Here is a 17,871-nt window from a genome sequence, read left to right on the forward strand (position 1 = left end):
AAAATAAGGAAGGTTTTCATGCACGATAAACAACAATGCGTCTAATAGGGCATTTGGTCATTTCAACCAACCAATTGTCCTCATCAAACGTCCTTTTTGCATGACTGTGCACAAAAACTTCTGCTAACAAAAAAGGGAGAGAGAAGGCTAACTGGGCAAGTGCGATGCAGTGCCCCTACGCCCAGATACAGGGGCACATGAAAAGACCATTGCATTCCCGGGAAATTCGTCCTCTTCATGGGTGTGTGGTGGTAATTTTGCTTGCCCCTGTGTCTGGATGTAGGGACAGCACACTGCACGCACTCCGATAATGTTCTTTCTCCTAATAAAAAATTAAGTCTTTAAAATGCCAAATACATTTTAACTAACTAGGGTCCGGAATCGAGAAGATCGACCCCAAATTGCCCTAATCCCAGATTTTGGACAAAAATTGGCCGAGCTAGATTCAACTCAACTTAGCCTCATCTCAACTAAATCGGATTGGCCAGGTCCAATTCCATTCCCCATTTTTTAAGACCATTTATATCGCTCGGCTTCTCTGTATTCTACAACTAACAACAAAAATCAATAGGGTTGTTTTCCATGTCAGCCCTAACTCTTTTATTTTTTTATTTTATTTAAAGTTTGGCTCAAGTTTCCCACCTTTTTTATCCATCAAACAAACGGAGCCTTAAAATTCAAATGCCATCCTTTGGGCCAAACTTAAAAAAATTAAAAAAAAATATATGTGCTGATATGGTGAGTCTAAAACCTTTTAAATATCAGATCCAAAAGAAAAGTATTTATCAAAATGAATTTAGAAACTACCCAAAATATGATGGAATAACATCTCCATTAGGTGCTCTAGAAACTCCACAGCAAAAACGATGTTAGAGATAAACATGTATGTTTCATTTTTTGCTCAAAGAACAAAAAAAAGCAAACAAATTATAATGATTTTTTTTTTTTGGCCAAGAATAGAAAATTTTATTAAGAAAAATCGGCAACAGAGAAAATCTGGCCGACATAAATATGTACAAGGATGGGGGGTGGCAGAGACCACTAGAGTCGAGACAAGCTAAACCTAGAAGCTCCTTTAGCAAGAAGATGAGCTCTTCTGACACGGTCTCGTGAAACATACAAAAAAGAAATAAAAGAAAAACTACTACATAGAGACAGAATATCATCAACCACAATCTACGCTACCCAGTCCAAAGTAGACGGCAGCTCCTGAAGAGCAAGGACAACCGATAGACAATCTGAAAGAATCTGTAGTCTAGGTAGGTATAGCCTACTAGCAAAGAGGACAACATCATGGACAGCCTCAGCTTCAAGGGATGCGGCAGAACTACCAATCGAAGCTTTACAGCGGGCCACTAAAAACAATTCAGCATCATCCAACAATATAACAACACGTCCACCTTTGCAAGAGCTAGCGGTCCAAGCTCCATCAATAATAGCGCAACAACAGGGCAAGTGAGGCCGTAACGGGGGCGCCACCCTTGTCGAGGGTATAGAGCTTGGTGCAGGGGATGTTTGTAGACCAATCATACTTTCATCCAAAAACAGATAGAAGGAAGACATTAGCGTATGAAGATCAAGTTGAATAAACTTGAAAATGAATATATTTCTAGCTTTTCAAATCTCCCAACAAATAGAGGTCCAATGCAAAGTAAAATCGCCTATGTTTTGGCAGTTTTGCCCTATCACGCCTAAAAACGAAACCCAATCCCTAAAACTTGTTCCATTAAAGAGTTGGGTATCAACTCTAAGAGGCGAAAATCGCCACACAGTGGAGGCAAAAGGGCAATGAACTAAAGTGTGGACAATGGACTCCTTGACGTTATTATAAAAAGGACAAAAGGGAGACTGCACCAAGGATCTCTAAAAAAGGAGGTCATTCACTGCAAGGGCATCCGAACTAGCACGCCATAAAAACATCTTAATTTTAGGGAGGAGCTTAAGGTCCCGTTTGGTAACCCTTCTGCTCTGGGAGAACGTTCTTTTTACAGAAGTGCTCTTTTTCGATTCCTTGCTGTGAGAATACTCTCGTGGAAGAGAAACAGCGTTTGGTAAAACTGTTCCAGAAGTGCTCCATGAACAGAAAAAGAATAGAAACAATGTTTGGCAAACATTTTACAAAATCACTTTTTTTGTACAAAAAAAATTACATAAATGCCATTATGTTCATTATTAATCCATAATAATTATGATTATATTACTTGGGTTGCTCGAAGCTGTAAAACTACCAACCAACCATCTGTACAATGTGTTTGAAACTTGAAACAATGGATTGGGAGCAGTGAAGGAATCATCTTAAAAAAAGAGTACAACCCCACCGTTCATTAGTTAATGTCATTCTTCACAAGTAGAGGGGCCTACCACCAATATAGTTACCATGAATATTGATGATGGAGTTGGCCCATGTATAGTATGGAAGCAGGAAAATACCCCAAATATATTTATTAGACAACCACACACAGGTTTTAGGGGGAATCTGATCATGTGTGGATGAAAAGACAAAAAAAAAGGTAATAAAGAGAAAGTCTAATAGTTCACCTTGTAAGACAGTCCTGCACGCACGCACGCACGCACGCACGGACGCACGCACGCACGCACGCACGCACACACACACACACACGCGCGCACACACACACACACGCGCACACACACACACACGCGCGCACACACACACACAGACAGAGAGAGAGAGAGAGAGAGAGAGAGAGAGAGAGAGAGAAGGGGATCATACCTTGTGAATGAATCGATGGAGTTGCAGGGAGAGGGAGACGAGCTCAGCCATGGAGTTGCAGAGGGTTTCAATCATGAAAGAAGGAATTGCAGGGAGAGGGAGACGAGCTCAGCCATGGAGTTGCAGAGGGTTTCAGTCATGAAAGAAGGAATTGCAGGGAGAGGGAGACGAGCTCAGCCGTAGAGTTGCAGAGGGTTTCAGTAGTGAGAGAAGGGTATAGCGTGAGAGAGAAGGGTTTTGTGGGTTTTGCGTTTTGCGTGAGAGAAGAGTTTTATCGGAAACACAACTCTATTTTTTCCCTTTTTAATCTTTAAGTTAAGTTAAGAATCGAAGAAGCTTCTAATTGGTATTTCTCAATTCCTGATCTTTTCATGTTTTTTGAACCAGTTCAGTCCGTGAGAACACAAGATTGGAGCATGTGTGCCAGACGCATATCTACTCTATATGCACTCCCGTAGAACAAAAGAACACTAGAAGCACTCTCCAAGAGTGTTACCAAACGAGACCTAAGACTCCAAAGCCACTTCTAGAACGGGTCAGAAGAGGAAGAGGAAGAGGAAGGCTGAGAGAAGGTAGGCCTAAAGATGGTATGATAAGCTGATTTAACCGAAAAGCTACCATTTTTTGCAGGGGCCCAGACCCAGCTATCATCAATATTTGAGGTAGGTAACGGGAGACTCCTGATCGCCATCCTCTCACTAGGCGAAAACAGGTTTAACAAAGCCTGCGAGTCCCACTCTTTGGTCATCGGATGGATGAGATTGGAGACCAAAACATATCTAGTATCTGGATAACAACTAGAAATGCGTCCCCCAGGGAGAGAAGGAACCCAAGCATCCTCAAAGGTTCTAGTGGATTGGCCATTGCCAATGCGTCTTCGCAGGCCAAGAGAAAGAGAATCTCTACCTTTAAGCATACTTCTCCAACCCCAAGAGCAATTCGGCTTCCCCTTAGCTTCGAGAAAGGAAGAGTTAGGGAAATATTTTCCTTTAAGGACTCTAACCCAAAGGGCCTCTCTATTATGGAGAATGCGTCACCCTTGTCGAGCTAAGAGCGCAAGATTAAAAGACCCCGAGTCTCTAAACCCCAAGCCACCTACAACCTTGTGGGATAAAGTACATCCCATTTTTTCCAAAACACTCCCTTACCTTTCCTATCTTTCCACCAGAATTGACGTATATGCCTAGTGATATCATCGATGGTAGAACAAGGTAGGGAGAACATAGACATAGCATAAGTTGGGATGCAAGCAGCTACAGATTTAACTAGGACTTATTTCCCAGCAAGAGAAAGGAGAGATTCCTTCCATCCAGACAAACGAGATTGTACCCTTGTATAGTTTTTTGGGTTTTTTACAATTACCACCCCAAAAACTTTGATATCTACTATTACCCTCCTAAAAACTTTCAAACAACTGTTACCCTCCCCTGTTGCATATTAATAACTAACTGGCCCCCACCGTTACATACCCGTAACGGAGGGGGTTAGTAGTGAGAGTGTGCCATTGTCATGGATTTTTTAGGACCAAAATACCCTTATGTCAAAACGAAATAAAACAAATCCTCAAATGGGACCCTTCCTCTTCACTTCCTCTTCACTTCACCTGTTGCAGCAAACCGGAGGAAGAACTTCGTCGGCGGCCCTACAACACTCATCCCCGAACTTCGTCGGCGTGTACAAAGGAAGCAAAACGAGAATACGAACAGTAAAAACCCCCCAAAAGAAAAAATTGATAAGAACCCAATAAACAAATCAAATCAATCAAATGGGAAGAACCCTAGGAATGGTTTACAAGTTGTTCTTCTGTTTGTCCTTGATTTTGATCACTCTATTGTATTTAGAGAATTTGGCCGTCGTTCATGGCCGGATTTCGACGACCCTTGATGGGCCATTTGAACCTGTCACCGTTCCTTTTGATGAAAACCTATGTGGGCATGCTGTGGAAAGGTTTAGGAGACCCATTTCGTTTTTTGCAATTTTGTTCCCATTTTAGGATCCAATTCGTTCAGAAACACAGAATTGGGTGTAATTGACGAGGGTTTGCTCTGAAAGATCGTGGATAGAAGGAGAGAAGATTGGTTTTGACCCATTCGTTTGCGAGGGTTTGATTTGATGACATATTGGTGATTTGGAACCATGACAGCTACTTCAAAATTGGTCTTGGTAAGGGATTTGAGGATTTCAGGTTCTGGTTTGTAGAGGAGAAAGAAGAAGGCAGGAGGTGTTTCTTCTTCTTCTTCCCTTGCACATGAACTCCCATTCGTCTCCCATCATACCACATCTGGTTTCCCACTGGCAGTAATCGCATAGAAGAAACCATCTTCTCCAAACGCTGCAGAGATCAGAGGTCGATTTCTATTTTATTCCTCTGTTAACCTCTAATTTTAATTCAGGGTTTTGAGCTTTCCTGAATCTGAATCCACCTTAACGTTTGAATTTTTTTTTTCAAACCCTAACTTCCTGAATCTGAATCCATGGAAATGGATCTTGGTGGTTCTGTGTTTTTTTGGCATGTTTATCTCATTTGGCTTGATTTGAATCAATGAGAGTGGTTAATTTATCATTGGAGAGGTCATTTTCATAATAGTGTTTGATTAACTTTAGGGATTATACCCATTAAAGAAAAATAAAGTCTTTACAGTGGAGCTACCATTTCCCATTAACAAAAATAGTAGGGTTTTCATGGAGTTGAGATTTTTATTTCTTATGTTCTCTCATGCTAGCTAACTCTTTACTCTGAGAATGTTCGGGGTTGGGTGCTGTAGCGCCGTCGACGAAGTCCTTCCTCCGGTTTGCTGCAACAGGTGAAGTGAAGAGGAAGTGAAGAAGATGAAGTGCAAGTGAAGTGAAGAGGAAGGGTCCCATTTGAAGATTTGTTTTATTTCGTTTTGACATAAGGGTATTTTAGTCCTAAAAAATCCGTGACAACGGCACACTCTCACGACTAACCCCCTCTGTTACGGGTATGTAACGGTGGGGGCCAGTTAGTTATTAGTATGCAACAGGGGAGGGTAACAGTTGTTTAAAAGTTTTTAGGAGAGTAATAGTAGATATCAAAGTTTTTGGGGTGGTAATTGTAAAAAACCCTTTTATGAAAGTGCCCTTATACACAGTTGGAGAGCAGCCAATGTATCTGTCTCATGAACTCAACGTATGTGAACGGACGAGGAGAGGATCCAGACTCTATATGGTGCAAGGGTTAACATGTTTTATGCAAATAGTTCCTAATAGACTTCACTAATATCTAGGTTCCCCCCTTAATCACCTTGCATTCAGAATCAAAGTAAACAAGCCATAATAAGACTGCCTCACCTTGACTTTGATCTAATTATATTTATGGAGGTCTTGGGATGGTCAAGAGAAAAGGGTCATCCAATTAGTATTTTCATTCAAGTTATGATTCTATTATTGCAGTACACCAGAGAGAGAGAGAGAGATGGTTGTGGTCTAAGGTCCAAGATGGACAAGAATCATGAATTAAGTCAAGTGTTTGATAGGTAAGGACAAAATGCATTCCCAAATCTAAACCTTATATGCTGAGTTCCAGCTCACTAGGCAATTCTTCTTTAGTAACCCACTCCCCTCTCAGATACAATTTGACCAAAATAATGAAAACTGTCAATTGAGGCCATCTTTGGTCATTAATCGAAACCACAGCCCATGTTGAGTTTGTACATTTGACGCATAAAATCTTATAACTCAAAAACTTCAAACAATCTTCAATCACATTCATGTGTTAACTTCAATGGGTTATCTTCTACGATTCAATATAAGAGCTATTAAATACACTGATACTACACCTTGGAATAACATAAAAATTCTAGTACATTTAATCCACAACATAAAATCGATGATATCAAAGAAGAAACAAAAAATTGAAGAAAAAGAGAATCAATTTACCAGCCTAAGAAACAGGATGCCAAATAATGATACAAAATCATGCCCATATTAACCTATCAAAGGTGTTGTTCCATTGGTGTGAAGGGTATAGACTTTGATTTGGAAACCCAATACCCCACAAAAACAGACAAGCAGAAGGACACCACAGATAGAAGAAGGGAGAAGGCACCAGCCGCATTCCAAGAGCTTGAATCCACCTTGGTAACCAGAGAACTACCTGAGGAGACGTCCAGCAGTAACCAATCACAACTGACAGAGTAATGCCCAGACCCATGCCATGGATTCCCATCTACAGGATACCAGAAAGCCACTGACAACTTGCTTGACTGACCGATAGTGAATTGAACATCCTGCATGTACAGCCAATAAGGAAAAACACAATGGTCAGTATGATATCCATGTCTTCTGAGTGGGGTGTGGCTCAAAATTGCCACAATGAACTCTCCTAATTTTCCACTCAAAAAATGCGAGGGAACCATTTGGAAAATGCGCTTGGGTTGGACAACTGGGTCACTCCCTTGGTCTGATTATAGGCTATGACCCGTCCCCCTAAACAGGTGACCAAACATTTCGGATAATCAGGTTCATTGAAAATATGAGCCACACCCACATGATGGTAGCTGCATTACTCAGGCTCCTCCATTAAGTAATCTCCCAAGTTCATCAATCCACTAAGTTTAACAGAAAGGCATAACCAATCAGAAGTTAATATGTATGCTAGCAAGCTAAATGTGGAGTCATTACCCAAAGATGAATAGGATGGAGCATGGACCATTGTGTTTGTTTGTGGCATGAACATCCAAATATCAATATGGAAATCTACGAGATATTAAAGTAGGCCTCCAGATACTAGTTATTTGACATCATTTCCTGTACAAGACCGAAACACAAGTTGTGGAGCATTTACCTGCTGTAGACGATCCATGGTTCTCAAAGGCCTTGAAAATTCAAAATAGTATGTGCCCTTTTGACCGCCAGATGCATATGGGCTGTCTCCCTCCACGAATCCTGTCAAAGATGGCACCACGAATCTTATGAACGGAGAGTTACAACCACATATCCAATAACTAAAAGATTAGTGGAGAACAGTGTCTAGGGGGATAGCAGGCGAGTTAGCAACCAAAAAATGATGGTGTAATGTAAGCGTTTTTTTTTCTTCCCCTTTTGTTTATGTCTCTTTATCGGGACCCTTTGACCTTAAAGGGCCAACCAATTAGTAAGTCACTCGGTCCACTTTTCCAGTTCATGCAAGAACCAGTATTCATTTCCCTGCCAAGGGCGAGTCCAGAAGGCCTAGTTTGGGCTCTTCCTCCCTTTTCCTCTTCCTCTCAGTCTAGCCGGTAAAAGCTGATCGCGGTAAGGGCTAGTTCGATTGAAAATACACACTATTTTAGCTTAAGCTTACCATTCTGATTGCAGAAGAGGACGTACGACGAGTAACGTATGAAATAGGTTGGCAAAGAAAAGAGTAGTTTAAAGGTTTCAAAACCCGAGAGCCTAGAACTATTAATGCCACCATCATTACATTAATCCCTAAAATAGAGGATCCTGCTTCTTTTTCCCATATTAGGCCTATTAGCTTATTTAAGGCACCTAGAGAAGGTTCATTGCCTTCCCGGGTGGGCATTGCAAAAGCTACTTCTTGACCAGAGATTTCATTCGGCAGAGTGAAAAGAAGCGCTATTCGAGGTGAAGCACCTTGCCCATATTGATACCCCGTTTAAGGTATTCCAGTTGCATATTGGTATCTATACACCTTTACTTCGGTTTGATAGCTTGAAAAGGTTATATAATTGCTTTTCCAGGGGGAAGGAGAAAGCAATACCAATTGTGAGAACATCAGCTTATGCCAGAACAGCGGTGAAGAAAGATATGATTAATGAATGTGTAGTCTTTTTTCAAATTCAGCAGTAACCATCATACACCAGTGATTGACTATATTTAAAAATAAAAATAAAAAAGAAAAGAAGAAAAAGGACACCATGGATAGCCAAAAGATAGAAAAGAGTAAAATCTAAAATATTATAACAGGACCATTCAGTTCATGTGTCACATGTAGGTTCACGATCCTTTCATCAAATATTAAACATAGTTTTCTAACCACAGATTCCTTATCCTCCAACTGGATCATTAAAATTTCAAGTATGATTTCCCTACTACCAAGCAGTTTTTTCTTGCATCTTTTGTCATTTCCCCCCCCCCCCCGGGCGGATGGATTTGGATTCCAGCTGTTTAAGAAGGCAGATTCAAATATTCCTCTTGGTGGAAAAATATTATGTGAAGTTTTGGTAAAGATAATAAGAGAGATACCTACCTGAGTGAATAGCAAGGGTATCATGCCACCACGCCCCTTTCCAATTATTCTGTGCACTAGAATCATTTCCTGGAAAAGAAAAGGAAGATCATTGTTATCTGGATGGTAAGGAATACATTCTAAAATATTTTGGATAAAGAAGTCCACTAAAAAAGTTCATAATAACAACTAAATAGTATATGAAAATCACATAAATATGAAACAGGCAGAGAAATATTCAGGTGATATCTTTCACCATGCAGAGTAGATAAACGGAACATTAAGTTGCTAAGACCATTTGCAAGCTGTTTGACTGCTTTTCAGCTATCAAAAGTTCTAGCTCCTCATCAAAAGGTAAGATTTATGGATCTGTATGTGAAAGAGGCTTCAAACCGTGCCCTTGGCAGTTGTCCTGAGGTTGGATATGTTTACACAAGAAGAAATAAGAATGGTATGGTTCTAGTATATTAAAATTTACATTGAACTACTTTAGATATAGAAGGAATTCACAAACAAACTCAGATTTCCAAATCTTTAGAAGTGAATAAGAACATTAAGCTGCAGTGGAAAGAAATCATAAAACAAACTCAGACTCGAAGCACTCAAATGCAAAGACCATTTGCAAGCTGTTTGACTGATTCTCAGCTATCAAAAGTTCTAGCTCCTCATCAAAAGGTAAGATTTAAGGATCTATATGTGAAAAGAGGATTCAGACAGTGCCCTCAGCAGTTGTCCTAGGGTTGGATATGTTTTCATGGGAAGGAAAAACGAATGGGTTAGTTATAGTATACGAAAATTCACATTGAACTAATTTCGATATATGTCTATGATCTGGGTTATCCCATGAACGGTATAGACTAGACTAACCTTTGGGTAATTGCACACACAAATATAGTGAAATCAGAGAATGTGATCAAAGGAAGATTCTGAAAGCAATGGAATTCAAGAATTTCCTATGATACATCATCTTCAGGTAGAGCTATGATCCAGAGAAAAATATTGTGTTTAGGGGCGGCAACTGACAATAATATCTTGTCTGAATCTGGGTTTGGACTGTAATAATTTTAATTTGCCTCAATAAAAAACCAGTTCGGGTCTAGGTTGGGCACTTCAGACCACTTCACTCAATTTGTCCAAACTAGAGGTAATAAATTTGATAGTACGGTCTAAACTTAACATTGGCGTAAGCGGTAAGAGTTGTATATAAGGTTTTGAGTTCAAATCTTGTAAATATCAATTTTTTTACTTTAATATGCTTTGCAAAAAAAGTAGGTGGAAGTTAAAAAATGCCTTATATATAATATTTTGGAAGAACCAGGTTAAACACAGAGAACCCAAATTGCAGGTTTGCAGCCAAATCGGACATGGGCAGGTTTCTTTGTCCAAAATCTGGATTTGAATGGTTCCAGACTGGCAAATAGCCAGAGATCCATAGACATGCCACACTGTATGACCCTGCATACCCGTCCAGAATTGTGTCACCATGCTGACCTTTCAAAGGGCAGCATTCAACCACTGCTCACAGCAGATTGGACAAACAAAAAAACCAGCTACTAATTTCTTCTCCAGACCATAAGCCTCATATGTCTTTTGACAAACCCAAGATTTTAAAATTGTTCCAGAATAAATGGTTCAAAGAAAAATCTGGGTCATATCAGTCATTTCGGCCAGGCTATTGGGCCATTAGGCCAGACTGAAACTGAACGACAAGCTAATCGCTCCTTAAAATCAAAACCAAGACTGATTAACTATCGGTCAGTCGGTTTTGGGTCAGTGATAATAACCCCAAGGTATGGAGGTCCATAGACCTCCAACCGAGATACATCTCTAACAGGTCCCTTACGGTTTTGGTCATCAGTCCCTTATCAGTTATCAATACATAGAGATCAACATAAATTAATATATAAATTAGCCCCTTTAACTGAGTTCCTAAGGACTACATACAATACCCAAGAAGTGGCCTAATTTTGAACACTGATTCATTGTAGGCATATGTACTTCAATTAGCACCTTTAACTGAGATCCTAAGGACTACATACAACACCCAAGAAGTGGCCTCATTTTGGACACTGATTCATTGAAGGCATATGTAAAGCATTTTTTTCATCTACCAGTAAATGCAATTGTGCAGATATCATCTATTTGAAAGTCAACGGTATAAAGAGCAGGGGGGCCTTTGAACCATGGAATACCTGAAGGACTAATCCCATCAAGGTATCGACAGTGTGGATTCCAGGCATACAGATCAACCAGATGACCGAACCTATTCAACATAAGTTTGAAGAAATTAAAGAACTGTCAACTCACAGAACTCAAATGCTAGAGATTTTAATTAAGAAAAAGAGTTCCACTATAATACCTGTCACCTCCATTTCCATCCCCGTTATCTATTGGATTGCCACCATAGAGTCGTCCTGGAATGGCATTGCCAATTGAGAAGTGCATTATATCAACTTCGTGGCCTTGACAAGTTTTACTAGTGCATGAATCTGGTGATTCTGCACACCCACCCATCTAGTACAATAAATCTCTCCTTCAGTTTTTATACCAATTAAGAAAAGGAAATAATGTGGATGCTAAACTACCTAAATATCCAAGGCCCCAGAAGGACTTACATTATGATATGAGGCATTCTCACCGACTTGAAACATTATGGAGACAGACGGACATTTGGTATTGGTGCTGCACCACATAAAACATAACAAATTCAATAAAATCATGTTACAATTTTGCATGCACATCAAAGCCATCCATCCCATTCCCAGCTCACAGGAGACCAAAAAGAATGTACATATTCAGTGACTTCACCCAGTTAGTTGGCATCAATACTCCCAATTCTCAACTGCTGAAAAGGAAATTTCTGTGTATTAACATATTCATGTTTTAGGTCATGATTAGTTTTATCATCGATGCTACAAGCCTACAATATGATGCACCAATGAAGCAAAGGAAACTAGGTTGTGTTGACCAAATGAGGAGAAAGACAATACCATCAGATGAAGAGAAAAACAATAAGGGACTAGTGACTGCAACACTATTAAGTTTGCAATAAACTGAATAAAATAGCATCCATGTAGAATTCATTCAAATTCCAATTCCAACTTACTTTCAGTTACATCACTTTTCAAACCACATTTTTTATTTTCATTTCACCTTCCAGATAAATATTCTTAATAAAATTATGGGATAAGGTTTTCTAGTTTGGTGGTCGACATAACGAAGCCATGGTCAGGTGCCTACTTTTGCCACGTGGTGGATCGGATTGGGCTGAAATTTTGTGGACAGGTAGGCCCCAAGGTCTCCTACTCAAATATTAAGTATCAGCATCCCAATGGAGTTGGCCATGTGGTCAAACATATCATTGAAAATTTTAGGAAATTGACATGGTGCAACGAACTACCAAAGGGGTGCATTGACATACATGGGAGGGTATGGTGTTACAGGGATTAAATGATTGAATTTGGGTATGAAATTTAACATGTGATCTACCCAGACCATCTCTTAGGTATCCAACGGTTAGATTTACCATTTAAACATTCCACTTGGTGGAATTATGTGTCCTGACTAGGTACCACCTTACCTGGTCTACTGACCAGGGAAACTTTTTTTTTTTCCCCTTCTTTTGGGGGAGGATTAACAATTTTGAAACAGATTAACGTAAGAATTCCTGCTGCCACATAAACTGCAAAGTAAAATTAGACAGCCACTAAGAAATGCTCAAAATTCCTAACCAATCTTGCAAGTTCCCCCAACCCCCACCCCTTAAGGGGGCTGGGGAGTACAAAATTAGTAATCAATCAAGTAAAACTGAACAATTAGAAGAAACAATCAAATGAACCAAATAAAAACGAAATGTTTCCTCACCCTTTAGAGTAGGCATACTCCCCATCAACTTGGAGCAAGAAGAAGACATCATTTCCATCATGCAACGCCTAAAACACCAATAAAAACCGAAAACAATTAAAAAATCCTTGCTTTTTAAGATTAAGAAAACGACCGAGAACTCAAATAAGAAGGAGAGACAGAAACATAAATCATTCGGATAATCTCCCAATCAAACATACCTTAACAGTCATCTTCCCGCCTTTATACTCATTTTCTTGATCTGGGTCCAAAGCAGGGAGGAGAGAAAAATCAAAACCATCGACTCCCTTCCAATCGTCTGCGTGACCATCAAGGGTAATGATTCCAGGCCTGTAATCACCCTGAATTCGACTCTGAGGGTTCGTATCACAGCTCCATGGACCTGTCTCTGTATGCGAGTCCACGAATCCAGTGGAAATGGAGACGATAATTGCGAGCACGAGCAGGAATCGCAGCATTGTTGAAGACGCAATTGTGATCACAAAGTCAGGGAGATTGGAAGATTAGCTTTTTTCGATTATTGGTTCCTTAAACCTTATACGAATCGAGCCACCATGGAGACGACCCGAGCAAAGCTTGCGACCTTCAGATATTAATATTCTCAGTCAATAGTTTGACCAGAATGACATTTTTACCCTTCAATCTCTTTTCTAAGCAGGATTGGAATCAGTTCTTAGGACGAGGGTTCATTAGTCACAAATCAAAAATACGACGATAGTTGTGAGGTCACGAGCGTTGAAACTTTGACATATAAACCAGATTACGCTTCGCCAGCGGAGTCGACTCAGTGTGTCAGAGGTCGCAGCTACGATTTCAAAAATCGGAATCGGATAGATTGAATTGGTCCATTTGGATCGGAATAGGCCGTGATCGATTTGTATTATGACTGATTCAGTATGGCCGATTTAGGGTTTTGGTTATTGGATCGTTGAGTTTTCAGATTTGAGGATTGATTTTAGGATTTTAGGGATCGATGTCAGTCGATTTGGATCCAGATCAGAATCAGCAAGGACCGATTTGATTAGTCAAACTTAGGGGTTTCAAAATTCAGATCGATCCGGTTGGACAAATCAAAATTGACCAGTTCAACTATGGTTCAACCGAATAGAATCCTTGTAGAATCTGCTTCGGTCTGGATTTTATGAATCTAGTAAAAACCAAAAATCGACTAGAACGATTGAAACGAAATGATAGAAAATCAAATCGGACCCGATACAAGATCTAAATTGAAACTGATCCTCATTTTGTTGGGCTGGCTGCGGTTTGGCCCAGTTGAGACCGAAGATCGATTCAACCCAACTAAAATCTGATTGAATTGGTCGATTGACACCCCTACTGACACTTGTAAATCACGTTGGACCCAAAAAACCTCCACAACTTGGGGAAAAAATCCTCTGCAGTGCGGGTCTAAGATCTCGACATGTGGAAATTGCGACATTCAACTATGATGAGCTCAAGAAGAAAGAAAAAAAAAATTGTATTGCATTGAGTTCACACTGTTGGATGAAACTTCTTCCATGTATCGAGCTATCAAACCTACATTACAGTACACTGCAAGATACTCGCACTGCAGAGAATTTTAATCCCACAACTCGTGTTAAAATTTCAATTCAAATACGATTTTCATAATCTCATTATAAAGGTTAAAATTCTTGTAAAAAAGAAGACCCATTTTATGGTGTTACACATACAAGAAGAGAATGCAATAGAAGCAATGCCATATGACATATTAGAGCCTAATAATTGATGGAGTGATGGGGTGGGGGACCCTAAAAGTAGATTTGTCTGTAAATTATTTGATCTCATGAGCTGGGTTTCATATTATTTTATCTTAGTTCATAACCCTAACCCATATATCACCTTCTTTCAAGTCTCATTTGGCCATGTGGAGGATTGACATGACCAGTTCAAATCAATGGATCCACAAAGAAAATTAGATGAATTTATGAACCATCATCATTAGTGGACCTCACACCTATACATCATTGATTAACATTACATATATAATTAAAATTTTTTTAATTGCATTTTATTTAGGGATAAATATGTTAGAATGGCTTAAATATCTACCACGTGGCAAATTGGATGATTGACAAGGTCCTTTACTTACATATCAAAAATCAACCTAGACGGATTTCGTTAAATGGAAAAAAAAAAATTCAAAGATCAAGGAACTACTAGAAGAAGGTGTCGGAGTCTAGATATACATCAGAGGGTATTTGACTAAATTTATTGGGTTAAAATTTAACAAGTAAATTACGAGTGTCAACTGGGATGGTCTAAGGTAATTGGGACGGTTTCTTATCGATTCCAATCCCAAGGGGGTCAGTCTTAATTAGAACCGTCAAATTTACTAAATGGTGTCAGTACTAGGATCTAGTCCCATTTAATAATGGGACAGTCTGGTTCTGGTTCCTGGTTCCGATGACTTGCCAAAAAAAAAAGTCTCAAACAATCAAATATGTACAAAATTCCCAAGTATAAGCGTACAAATAATTGAATATATTCCTAAACATAAAATGACCAATGGAAAAAGAACTCTGTCCGGAGTGTCATCATGGAATCTAACTGTTCAGCATTAATCAATCATCTTAATCAAGACTCAATTCCTCCTCTTGCAATCAGCAATATAGTCTATGATATACAGAACCTTGCTTCCAGCTTCATGTCTGCTGTCTTTACTCATATATCTAGGTAAGGGAATCATGTAGCCGATTCCCTAGCTCGGAAGGCAATATCCTGGGCAAGTAGGATAGTTTTGCCATCTTCCAATCCGTGGCTTCTAGATCTTTGTAACCAAGATGTCATGTGTACTTCTTGCTTCCCTTTTCAATAAATTTTCTTTCAATCAACCTAAAAATAAAAAATAAAAAAAAATCTCGACACTTTTTTACATATAGTTTCGGTATATTTGGCTCTACACATAGATAGTTTAGGGAGGATAATAAAAGGACTTGAGCTCTGATGCCATGTTCAAGTGTTTAATTTAAAATCAAAAGGTATTAAGTTGAGAGTGCTTCTTAAGTGTACGAAAAAACCAATGACCTGAACAAACCAATGTGAGACTATAACTATGTAACTCTCAACAATAAGAACACTACTAGAGTCTATCTAGGGGAGATGTTCATGGAAAAAATCTTTTAGATTCACAAAGGCAAAAGGTTCTACAATGAATCGTGGGACTTGTACTGACACTCTCTCTCATACATCAAGTGGACTCTCCTCTCCCCCTAGATGGTTGGCCGCGTGGGAAACCCATACCCTATAATATATGAGCACCGATGGTCTGTCTCCTTCACATGGGATTCCAGCGGTTGGACGTTCTTGTCCCTCTCACTTGCTAAAATTACGTAGGAATTAGATGCTCACAAAATGCTAGGCTTCCTTGAATAGCAGAAGAACTCTCTCTCTCTCTCTGAAACAGAAATAAACTTCTATCTCTTTTAAGGTCTGAGATGTTGTTATGAGAGGGATCAGAAAAATAGAGAATAAGTTCTAAATGAAGGAAACAGCGTTCTTGTCCTTGGCATGAAACAGAGACTTCTAACCGTTTTTCTTCATTATCCATCTATACAGAATTGATTATCTTCCAGCTTCAATTCCTCCTTTGTCTCTTATCTTAATTATCTCTCAGGGCCCATACTCTCATTCCTTTTCACAGTTTCTGTTTAACTTCCAACCCATATATAAATTCTCTGTCACCACTTGCTATTCACAATCTTAATTTCTGAAACTAGTCCAGTTGTTCACACATGAACTCAACAGTCAAACATGCATGGGCGTTGCAGTAAAGGAAGTAGACCCAGTTCACGAAGGAAGTGGATAAAAATCCTCTACAGTACTGCCGGGTGTGCAGTGCACTCCACATGAGTAGACAATCCAGATTCGGACCCATTTGGTCCCAAGTGGAGCAAGTGAAGATAATCTAACAATTGGTCGGGTCCAATTCCAAATCTTCAAGGCATTAGTTGAGATTGCTTCTCAAGCATACGAAGACGCCAAAGACCTAAACAGATCCATATTGTACCATATATTTCTCAAATTTTCAACATTCTCCCTCATGTGTAGTTTCGGCATATATTTCTTTATACATAGATAGAGAATTTAGAAAGGACAACAAATGGGCTCGATACCCTGTTGGAGGGTCTAACATAAAATCTTAAAGCATTAAGTGGAGATAGCTCTCCACAAGTAGATGAAGGCACCAATGACCTAAACAAACCAATGTGAACCTATATAACTCCCAATGTCTCAAGTCTCAACAACTTTGCTCACATGACCCTTCTATTTCATTTTTTGCTTCCAAACCAGACATCCCCTTCAAAATGAACCATAATTTTACATTCAGAACTAGAGACAGGGTTTAGGGTGTAGACTAGAGGGGGAATTAGGGTGGTGAGGGAAGAAATAAGTTGAGCAAAACCACAGGAGTTATTCCAACCCAAATGCACCAGAGAAGTAAGACACAGTCTGATTTGATCAGATCAGGATGCCCAGATTCTCAAGTGAGCAGAGTGCTTTGGTTGCAGTACTATCTGCATTTTCTTTGCTTCTACTAATAGTAGTAGTAGTAGTAGTACCTCTACCACTCACCTTTCATTTGCAACAAAATCATCCTTATTCAACTTCTTCAGCAATTGAGCCAAGAACAGAGATAACAAATGATCAAAACATTACTACCTGGAGCTCCTCATCTTCTCGGCGTAATCGCCTTCTTCTCAAAGGTGAAGCAACTGCAAAAACAATGGAACCAAAGCGGATATGGGGAGATCAGAAATGTACAAAATCAGACATAGCAGTGAGTCAAGGCCCAGGGTTGCCTCTGCCTAATGGGATACCCACATACATAGTGGAGATAACAAATCTGTGCTTGAAAGGTTGTAGGATCTCAAGGATCCACCTTAGCTGTGGCTGGTTTAGCTCTGCTCGTTTGATCAATCCAAAGGTGTTCAAGCGCATCCACTACAATGATTGCCTCCTCAACGACGGCAAGTTCTTCGCCGGCGGCCACTCCATCTCCTTCAAGTATGCTAATTCCTTCTATTACCCCCTTGCAGTCTCCTCCATCAAGATCATTTGCTAA

General features: G+C 39.6%; 2 protein-coding genes across 2 annotated transcripts; one reads left to right on the plus strand and one right to left on the minus strand.

Annotated features, from left to right (window-relative positions):
* Positions 1-6,606: 6,606 nt before the first annotated feature.
* On the minus strand, positions 6,607-13,252 carry LOC122671297. The gene is made up of 8 exons (XM_043868426.1): positions 12,989-13,252; positions 12,789-12,856; positions 11,540-11,606; positions 11,284-11,438; positions 11,117-11,187; positions 8,946-9,014; positions 7,539-7,639; positions 6,607-6,981 (listed from the first exon to the last, which is right to left on the minus strand). The coding sequence occupies exons 1-8, from the start codon at positions 13,244-13,246 to the stop codon at positions 6,688-6,690; spliced, it is 1,083 nt and encodes a 360-aa protein (XP_043724361.1). The 5' UTR covers positions 13,247-13,252; the 3' UTR covers positions 6,607-6,687.
* A 3,947-nt stretch (positions 13,253-17,199) lies between these two features.
* On the plus strand, positions 17,200-17,871 carry LOC122672550 (protein TAPETUM DETERMINANT 1-like). The gene has a single exon (XM_043870013.1). The coding sequence runs from the start codon at positions 17,278-17,280 to the stop codon at positions 17,869-17,871; it is 594 nt and encodes a 197-aa protein (XP_043725948.1). The 5' UTR covers positions 17,200-17,277.

Source organism: Telopea speciosissima, chromosome 8, assembly GCF_018873765.1.
Source record: "Telopea speciosissima isolate NSW1024214 ecotype Mountain lineage chromosome 8, Tspe_v1, whole genome shotgun sequence".
NCBI lineage: Eukaryota > Viridiplantae > Streptophyta > Magnoliopsida > Proteales > Proteaceae > Telopea > Telopea speciosissima.